Raw genomic sequence first — 10,491 nt, 5'->3', positions numbered from 1 at the left:
ATCTCAAATAGAGACATCCAACTGTGATAGAGCCTCATGTGTCAACTCTTGTTCCATCGGTAGGGCTGGGCACAAATACTCGTTACTTGCCTTATACCCGCTACTTGACCCGTACTCGCCTCGCTTTTTCAGGTATTCGTCGTTGCCAAGTCAAGTATCAAGTCGTTGAGTTTTGCTACTTGCAAGTACAAAGCAAGTAGCAAGTATCACAAAAAAAAGTTACGACTCGCCGTGATATTACTCATTACTTGTTTGACGACTAAAAAATGATAACTAAACCATAAAAACCAAAGCCCTAAACAAATGTTTCTTTGTTGTAAGAAGTAAACAATACATTCTTATCGAATTCCATCTTTTTTTTTTAATATTAGGTGCAAATATTTTATTTAAAATAACTCTATTGTTTTTACCAAGTCGAGTAAATAAAACAAACTTTCATAACCTTCTCTCGTAAAATATTATCTATCAAATAATTTTTAAAAACTTAGAAATATATCCAAGTAATTAATAAATACTTGTAAGTAGCAAGTAATCGAACAAGGCAAGTAATTTGGAAGTAACATATTTTTGGACAAGTACTCAAAATAAAAAATACTCGTTTCTGACAAGTCAAGTACAAGTCGAAAAATTCATTACTCTTTCAAGTCAAGCCAAGTATTAAATATACGTAAAAAAACAAGTACCCGCCTTGCGCGCACCCCTATCCATCAGGTCACAAGAGTCTTATCCTGGAGATTCAGATTGATGCAAAAGTCACATAAGCAAACAGCCAAATCAATAGCTTGGTGGGTTTGATCAGTTCCAAAAAGTGAATTATGGAAAGAACATCTATGATGTCAATATGAATGTCTCCAAAGAACCCCTTTATGCATTGTGTTAAATCTGTTAAGGCAATTCTGAGACCTGATTACGCAAAAAGACTAATTGCAGATCATAAAAAAAAAAAAAAAAAAGGAGAAATGAGACCACAGGCGTTGATACACAAACCATAATACTAATAACACTTGACAAAAGTACATGTTGATATGTCAGTCAGATTACTACAAGAGTTTCTTTCACCAATCTGCTTTGCTACCAATATACCCTAAAGAAGAGAACGAAACAGAAGAAAAAAGCAATTCTCTAACTTGAAACCTAGTGAGTAAGAATAATAACAGTTTCCCCAATCTCGATCAGCTTCTCAGAACCAACGAGTGTTCCTTTGCTCTACCACAGTATAGCTTCTCCACAAATCTAATCCCTACAACTTCTGTACAACAGCACCACAAAATTCAAGTTTCAGTAACTCATCATAATATATGATGAACAAATATAACCTTAACAAACAGAACCTGAAATCAAATGAGACTTGTAAACTTGGACTCCTGCTTTCTTTCTCGCCCGCATCACACGGGACTAAATCCATACTTGTGGCGCCACAAGAACCCATCCCTAGATTAGTAGATCACATGTTCTTGAAGTGCCTCGTTACATCAGAGCAGACTGTATCAGAGTGGACGGTACACGAGACAAGCCTTGTCATGGATGGACACACACTGACTGAAATCTCTGCCTTTTGCTACGGACCAGAGAACTCGACAAAGACATCAGAGTACGTTGCATTGCTCGGTCACATCTCAATCAAAGATCATCATGTTCAGCTACTCCAGCAAAACCTCGTTTCCTTACCTCCAGCGACATCATGGGTAATTGAGGCTCATAACTTAGAGCTTGTACTGGGTAAATCCAGTTGTAGGATCCTTAAGGTTAAGCTAGAATGGAGACAGACACAGCTTGAAGACTCTGGTCTCCCAGTGTACAATGTGTATGCAGAGAATGTGAAGTCAACTGATGTACTAAGATCGAGGAAGGTTCTGGAGAAACCGAGAAGCGAAAGAGTATTCCTGGGAATCTCTCACGTACCAGCCTATTACGTATCGGAACTAGTGGTAGATTCGAACGTGAAAGGAGTCAGCTTCGTGGTTCAACCGTGTGGTTTAGATGGTTCATGGAGGAAGCTGGATGATTCCCCTAACTTTCTTGTGGACTTTGAAGGTCTCTCGTAGGTTGCTTGAAACTATGAAACGATTAATAATGTATATTACAAAATTACATTAATCTAGAAACTGGGGAAAAACATAATAAAAAAATCTGAACCAAGTCTCTTCCGTATGGAAGTTTTGGTTTCTCATCACTAGTAGTCTCTTTTCTGTATATTTTATCGAATGAAAGTGAGATGATTATCACCAAAACTTGTTATTTATGGACGTGAGAAAGAACAAATGCGGAAACTGATTGGTTCATCAACATTTTTTCTTTTTTGTTTACTACTGCCATATATTGAAGAAACAAAATAGCGATCGAGTAAAATCTTGGCTTCTTCCCGACGATCTCGCCCTGAGAAATATTATTTGAAGAATATGCTCACAATTATATGGCTCGATCGTGAGTACATTTAATTCACGACGAAGAGTTGATTCTTCTGTCATGAAGAATGTTCTCACTATTATATGACTTCGATCGAGCAGATTGATATTTTTGTTCATTTTGATTGATTCTTTTATTCTTTTTGTCATTTTGCATATATTTCTCATTTTGGAAGTCATGAGGAATAAACCAAAAATAAAAATAAGACCGTTCGTCGTTGAGTTTTCTTGAAATGGTTGATGTTTGTTTTCTTCTTACTAAATATAAGAGATTCATTCTTATTTTGAAATTCTATCAAAATTAAACTAGTTTAGCAGTTAAATTAGTTCTTTTTTCAAAGCAAGGAATGTCATAAAATCTTGAACTTTTAAATAATAAGTAAAAAAGATAAAACATTTACTATCAAATCGAAAGACTACAATATATGCAAATTAATATGCATGGGTCTCGTAGTCGTAAACGTTAGTACTTTTGGGTCAATATGCATGGGTCGTTAGTATACGTTAGATTAAATCCAAATGTAAACCTAAGCAAAATAAAACTTCTTAAATTACGTTTTCTTTGGTTTAGACAATTCTTTTTTTTTTTTGAAAATTCATGTAATTAGTGTAGGGGACCAATATGTGTAGAAAATTGACTATCCGACACAAAGATTTTGCTTTCGACGTGACGAATAATGTATTTTTCTCTATGGATTTTTTTTTGTGGGGAGTAAATACAGAGTCTATTATTGTGTATATAAAGAAATGACCATGGAAGCATATTACTCATCACCAATTTCCCTTTTCTTTTTGCTCTTTCAGTTTTTGATATTCAAGAAAGTTAAATAAGCTTAAAGAAGAATGAAAGGCTATTGGAACTTAACGAGTACCATTTCTCTTACTCTTTCTATACTTTTTTTATTCGGCTACAGTTATGAGGACGTGTCTGCGGTTCCAACTACGCACTTGTGTCGTCCAGATCAAAGGGATGCACTTCTTCAGTTCAAGAACGAGTTTGAGGTTCTAAACTCTTCCTTTGCTTATGATTGTTATTTTGATGATTATATAGTAAAGCGTCATCCAAAAACGGAATCATGGCGGAATAACAGCGACTGTTGTACTTGGGAGGGTATCACGTGCAACGTCAAGTCCGGTGAAGTGATCGAGCTAGACCTTAGTTGCAGCTACCTACATGGCCAATTTCATTCTAGTAGCAGTCTTCAAAACCTTCATTCTCTCACCACCCTAGACCTTTCAAGAAATCGTTTTAGTGGTCAAATCATGTCTTCAATTAAAAACCTTTCTCATATCACCTCTCTGGACCTTTCGCAAAATGGTTTCAGCGAGTTCATTCCTTCTTCGATAGTAGACCTTTCTTATCTCACCTTTCTCGATCTTTCATATAATCGTTTTTCTGGTCACATTCCATCTTTGATTGGAAATCTTTCTCATCTCACTTCTCTTAACCTTTCTGTGAACAATATTGTTGGTGAAATCCCATCTTCTTTTGGCAATCTAAACCATCTGACCACCTTATTTGTTGCTGTAAATAGGCTCAATGGAAGCTTTCCCATTGCACTACTGAATTTGACAAATTTGTCATCTTTAGAACTCAGCTACAATCAGTTCACAAGAACAATTCCTCATAACATCACTTCACTATCCAAATTGACGTTTTTTAGAGCAAGTTACAACGCTTTCACTGGGACCCTGCCTTCTTCTCTCTTCACCATTCCTTCTATTGAATATGTTATATTGTCTGATAACCAACTCAACGGTATTCTTGAGCTTGGGAATATATCTTCACCACCTAAGCTACGAGTGTTAGTCGTTGGCAATAACAACTTGAGAGGGCCGATTCCGGGCACGATATCCAAATTTACCAACCTTGTCAGACTTGACCTTTCCCGTTACAAAACACAAGGTCAAGTTGACTTTAGTATCTTCTCACATCTCAAGTGGCTCAAACTTCTTGATCTATCAGATTTGAACACGACCACTACGATTGACTTGAATGATTTCTTGTCATATTTTAAGAGGCTCGGTGTGTTGGATCTCTCAGGCAACCATGTTTCAGCCACAAACAAGAGTACAATTTCAGATCCTTCTTCTTTGTATCAGTTGCACTTGTCAGGCTGCGGTATCACCGAGCTCCCGGAGTTTGTAAGATTGCAAAATATGGAGAAGCTAGACATTTCTAACAATAAAATCAAAGGACAGGTGCCTGGCTGGTTATGGAAGCTACCAAAGCTGATTTACCTGAATCTTTCCAACAACACCTTCACTGGCTTCGAAAACTCAACGAAACATGGGCTATCTTTAATGGCCTTGTTAGCCTCCAACAACAATTTCACGGGAAAGATTCCCTCTTTAATATGTGATTTGCGCTTTGTATTCATTCTTGATTTATCAAACAACAACTTCAATGGTTCAATCCCTCGTTGTCTGGGAAATCTCAACAATACTCTTACAGATCTAAACCTTGGTCAAAATCATCTTCATGGAGGTCTTCCGGAGAATATATTTGGAAACTTAAGAGCGCTTGACGTCGGTCATAACCAACTTACGGGAAAGCTTCCAAGAACTTTGATCCGGTTCTCTAGTCTTGAAGTTCTGAACGTGGAAAGCAACTTCTTCAATGATACGTTTCCATTTTGGTTGAGTTTTCTACCAGAGTTAAAAATTCTTGTGTTACGCTCCAATGCCTTCTATGGAACGATACATCATACTTCGTTCCCTAAATTGCAAATCATCGACATATCGCACAATCACTTCAATGGAGCTTTGCCTTCACACTACTTTGTGGAGTGGAGTGCTATGTCATCACTTGGGTCAATTTATTATCAGCCTGATGAAATGTACATGGGAGATTCATATTACCATGATTCAGTGGTGTTGATGAATAAAGGTATAGAGATGGAGTTTGTACGTATCCTAAAGATTTACACAGCACTCGACTTTTCAGGAAACAAATTTGAAGGAGAGATCCCAAGCTCCATAGGTATGTTGAAAGAGCTTCATGTGCTCAACTTGTCTAACAATGCTTTCTCTGGCCACATCCCTTCATCTATGGGAAACCTGACAGCTCTTGAGTCACTGGACGTTTCCCAAAACCAGTTTTCAGGAGAAATTCCTCAAGGTCTAGGGGAACTCTCATTCCTTTCCTACATGAACTTCTCTCATAACAAGCTTACAGGTCTAGTACCAGGAGGCACTCAGTTTCTAAGGCTCAACTGCACTTCCTTTGAGGATAACAAGGGACTTTTTGGCCCTTCTCTTGAAGAAATTTGCAGAGATATTCACACGCCAACACCGCATGAAACGCCGGAATCAGGGGAAGAAGAAGAAGAGGTGTTGAGTTGGATAGCAGCTGTAATAGGATTCATACCTGGTATTGCCTTTGGATGGGTGATTGGATATATACTTTTTTCCTACAAACCAGAGTGGTTCATGAACCCTTTTGCCCGAAACAAGCGCAGAATCAGCAGCACCACAACTCATTAAAAAGGTAATTTTCCAGAGGTTTAAATCAACTTGTTAGAAAACACTGGAAGAAACAAAAATATTATAGTGAAGTCACCTGAATTAACCTTTTCTTTTTTTTTGGTACATGTCTTTTATAAGCTACCTGAGGAATCTGGAAGAAGAAATCCAAAGGAACCACTATGTCTATCCGTATCAAATAAGATTTGGGGTATCGTTTCTAGTTTAGCTTGATGTTTTCTCATTAATCTGTTTTTACTTTTTTAGCAAACTTCTTTGTTTCTCTGTAATTGAACAACTATGTTTCTTAAGCTGAAAATTACAAGCACAGTCAGAGATGTGTCGTCTTTTCCCCTCTTGAGTAGGTTTTTATGATGTGAGATGAGCAATGAACAGATGATCCAGATCAACGCTATAAACCTCGCAGGGTTTTAGAAAAGGATATACATATTATATATGGATATTTCGATTTCTTATATCACTGAGACACATAAATTCATAGAAACTATAGATTAATAATGACCAGAAAAAAAGATATATGCTCAACTTAATTTGTTTTAACGATCATATGAAAATTCTTCTTTGATCAGTGTGAAATCTATATTTTCTTTAACTGACTTTTACATCTACTCTCAAGTCTTGCTTCTCTTTAATTTGATGTCCACAATCTCAAATAGAGACATCCAACTGTGATAGAGCCTCATGTGTCAACTCGTGTTCCATCAGGTCACAAGAGTCTTATCCTGGAGATTCAGATTGATGCAAAAGTCACATAAGCAAACAGCCAAATCAATAGCTTGGTGGGTTTGATCAGTTCCAAAAAGTGAATTATGGAAAGAACATCTATGATGTCAATATGAATGTCTCCAAAGAACCCCTTTATGCATTGTGTTAAATCTGTTAAGGCAATTCTGAGACCTGATTACGCAAAAAGACTAATTGCAGATCATAAAAAAAAAAAAAGAAAAGGAGAAATGAGACCACAGGCGTTGATACACAAACCATAATACTAATAACACTTGACAAAAGTACATGTTGATATGTCAGTCAGATTACTACAAGAGTTTCTTTCACCAATCTGCTTTGCTACCAATATACCCTAAAGAAGAGAACGAAACAGAAGAAAAAAGCAATTCTCTAACTTGAAACCTAGTGAGTAAGAATAATAACAGTTTCCCCAATCTCGATCAGCTTCTCAGAACCAACGAGTGTTCCTTTGCTCTACCACAGTATAGCTTCTCCACAAATCTAATCCCTACAACTTCTTCCCTGTACAACAGCACCACAAAATTCAAGTTTCAGTAACTCATCATCATATATGATGAACAAATATAACCTTAACAAACAGAACCTGAAACCTCAGAAGCTTACCTAAAGTTTCAATCTATAAAAGCACATAAAAATGAAAACTTTACCATACATTCACAATCGCTTAGCAGAAACAGAGACCAACAAAGTTTATATCTTTACCTGACGCAGCAACTCTACGTTTACCAAGCTTGGATCTTTCAAGCTCCATCTGCATATCCATCAACATATTCATCCGCTGCAACTCAAGCTCCTTTGCAGCTTCCATCCTCTGCTTCTCCAACTCAACCATCATCCTCTGCTTCGCACCTTCGATCCTCTCGTACACCTCCCCCAACTTCAAAATCGCTCTCGCCAGCTCCCTACACGACGACCCTTCACCTCCACTCGGATCCACATCCTCCACTCTCCGATGCTTCCTCACCACAAACCCCCAATCTCCCACCTCATCATCATCATCATCCTCCTCCTCCTCATCATCATCCTCCTCCAAAGAGCTCCCACTCGATTTAGATCCCGTCGGATTCTTCAACGCCGGTCTCACAACTCCGGTGGATTTCTTCGCCGCGACGGGGCCGATCAAGAAATCGAGCCTCTCGAAGAAGCACCAAGACGACGGAGAAGGCTTCTTGGCCTTCCTTCCAGTCGTTCAAGACGACGGATCGAGTTCACGACGTCGGCGACTTCCTTCCAGTCGTTCTGCCGGAGGTTTCCGCGGCTGAGGTTGACGTAACGGTCTCCCCAGGCCTCGATCAGCGTCGCCGTCGCGTCCTCGCTCCACCAGTCCTCTCGTCCCGGCGGAAGACGGTGGGGATGGGGTTTCGATTGAGTCTCCGGCGTCGTCTCCATCGAGGCTAACGTGCGCGGGGGAGAAGGAGGAGGCGTAGGATAAGAATCTGTGGTGGAGGAGGAGAGGATCTTTTGGTTTGGGGTAAAGTTAGAGAAGGAGGATTGATTTTTGATTACCGGCGGTGACGTCAGCATCGGCGATTTTCTTCTCCGCTCTTAACCGAGTTATCATTCGTAACTGGTTTGGTCCGAAACTGGGTCCCATCAGTATTTGTCGTTTTGTCAAAGTTTGTTTAATGCGTAACTAAGGTTAGTGATTTGATTAATTACCTTAATTAGAGTTAATACACTGGTGATCTATATAATGACGGTTTGTGTTTGGTTACTGCTATTAGTTTGATGGGATAGGATTAGTCTATTTATTATCATCATAAAACCTACTCAATGTCATGATGAGTAGAATAAATGGTTATAAGATCATTAAGAAAACTTTATGTTTTTTTGTGGGTGCATGAGACATATACGTTACGATGTAGTAACAAACAGGAGGTAGGAGAGTTTGGAAGTGAAACAATTAAAGATGGTGGGGATGTAGTTAAAGGAAAGATATAGGTGAGTATAGGCTAATTGCTAATTAGGTTAAGGTAAGAGAGAGATCATCCAAACCAAAACGTGTTAGGTTAAGGTAAGAGAGAGATCATCCAAACCAAAACGTGTTAGGTTAAGGTAAGAGAGAGATCATCCAAACCAAAACGTGTTAGGTTAAGGTAAGAGAGAGATCATCCAAACCAAAACGTGTTAGGTTAAGGTAAGAGAGAGATCATCCAAACCAAAACGTGTTAGGTTAAGGTAAGAGAGAGATCATCCAAACCAAAACGTGTTAGGTTAAGGTAAGAGAGAGATCATCCAAACCAAAACGTGTTAGGTTAAGGTAAGAGAGAGATCATCCAAACCAAAACGTGTTAGGTTAAGGTAAGAGAGAGATCATCCAAACCAAAACGTGTTAGGTTAAGGTAAGAGAGAGATCATCCAAACCAAAACGTGTTAGGTTAAGGTAAGAGAGAGATCATCCAAACCAAAACGTGTTAGGTTAAGGTAAGAGAGAGATCATCCAAACCAAAACGTGTTAGGTTAAGGTAAGAGAGAGATCATCCAAACCAAAACGTGTTAGGTTAAGGTAAGAGAGAGATCATCCAAACCAAAACGTGTTAGGTTAAGGTAAGAGAGAGATCATCCAAACCAAAACGTGTTAGGTTAAGGTAAGAGAGAGATCATCTCGTAACCAACGCCGGCGAAGCCTTCTCGGAAGACGTGGCGGATTGTGCCGTCGGTTTGCTGATTAGCGTCCTCCGTAAGATCCCGGCGGCTGATCGTTATGTCCGGTCCGGGAAGTGGGTGAAATTCGGAGAGTTCCAGCTAGGGATCAAGGTTTGTTCGAGAAATCACAACTCTTTTCTATACTTTTCTTATTCTGCTACAATTATGAGGACGTGTCTGCGGATACTACTAGGCACTTGTGTCGTCCTGATCAAAGGGATGCACTTCTCCATCTTCGATTGGAAATCTTTCTCATCTCACCTACCTTGACCTTTCCTCTACTCAAATTTTGGGTCAGATTCCATCTTCTATTGAAAATCTTTATAAGCTCACTTATCTTGACCTTTCTAACAACAATATTGTTGGTGATATCCCATCTTCTTTTGGCTATCTAAACCAGCTGACCACCTTAAGTGTTTATAAAAATAAGCTCAATGGAAGCTTGCCCATTACACTACTGAATCTGACAGAGATGTCATATTTTAGTACTCAGCGTCAATCAGTTTACAGGAACAGTTCCTCATAACATCACTTCACTATCCAAATTGAGGATTTTCGATGCAAGTAACAATGCTTTCACTGGAACCCTGCCTTCTTCTCTCTTCACAATTCCTTCTATTGATTACGTTAATTTGCCTAATAACCAACTCAATGGTATTCTTGAGCTTGGGAATATATCTTCACCATCTAAGCTACAAGTGTTAGACGTTGGCAGAGACAACTTCACAGGGCCAATTCCAAGCACGATATAGTGACTTGATGTTGCTTTGATGGGTTCTTGATGCCTTCTTGTATGATCTTGGAGAGCCTCCTTTTGAATAGGCCTTATCTCTTTATCTGCTGTTATTTCATGAATCCGAATATGCAAAGTCATGTAAAAGCCGGAAAACCGGACCGATGTAAACGATATAATAAAAGCGAAGTTAAGGAAATAGACGAATATATAAAAACGAATACGAGGACGATAAGAAACCGTATTCGCAAATAGACATGGAGGCGAGATATGATCTCTTTCCTTAACTCAAAATATTCGCTCCGTTAGTGAGACGGGACTGTACGAATATAGAGTCCCAGGATACAACCATGGCAGACGAATCACGCCTCACTCGTGATCGCCCTATCGAACTATAAACTCTACGAAACACTCTCGCAATATAGACTTACGCAGAGGGATTTTTTGCTGTTGGATTTCGATCAGGGAAAAAAA

General features: G+C 38.9%; 1 protein-coding gene and 1 pseudogene across 1 annotated transcript; one reads left to right on the top strand and one right to left on the bottom strand.

The window, feature by feature from the left end:
* The first annotated feature begins 3,178 nt into the window (after positions 1-3,178).
* Positions 3,179-6,226, top strand: LOC106333101 (receptor-like protein 12). Its single transcript, XM_013771876.1, has 3 exons — positions 3,179-5,372; positions 5,403-5,895; positions 6,012-6,226. Exons 1-2 carry the CDS (start codon positions 3,249-3,251, stop codon positions 5,889-5,891), a joined length of 2,613 nt encoding a protein of 870 aa, XP_013627330.1. The 5' UTR covers positions 3,179-3,248; the 3' UTR covers positions 5,892-5,895; positions 6,012-6,226.
* A 632-nt stretch (positions 6,227-6,858) lies between these two features.
* On the bottom strand, positions 6,859-8,185 carry LOC106336418 (annotated as a pseudogene).
* Positions 8,186-10,491: the final 2,306 nt, after the last annotated feature.

Source organism: Brassica oleracea, chromosome C1 (genome assembly GCF_000695525.1).
Source record: "Brassica oleracea var. oleracea cultivar TO1000 chromosome C1, BOL, whole genome shotgun sequence".
Classification (NCBI taxonomy): Eukaryota; Viridiplantae; Streptophyta; class Magnoliopsida; order Brassicales; family Brassicaceae; genus Brassica; species Brassica oleracea.
This window is presented reverse-complemented; position numbering and strand designations above follow the sequence as displayed.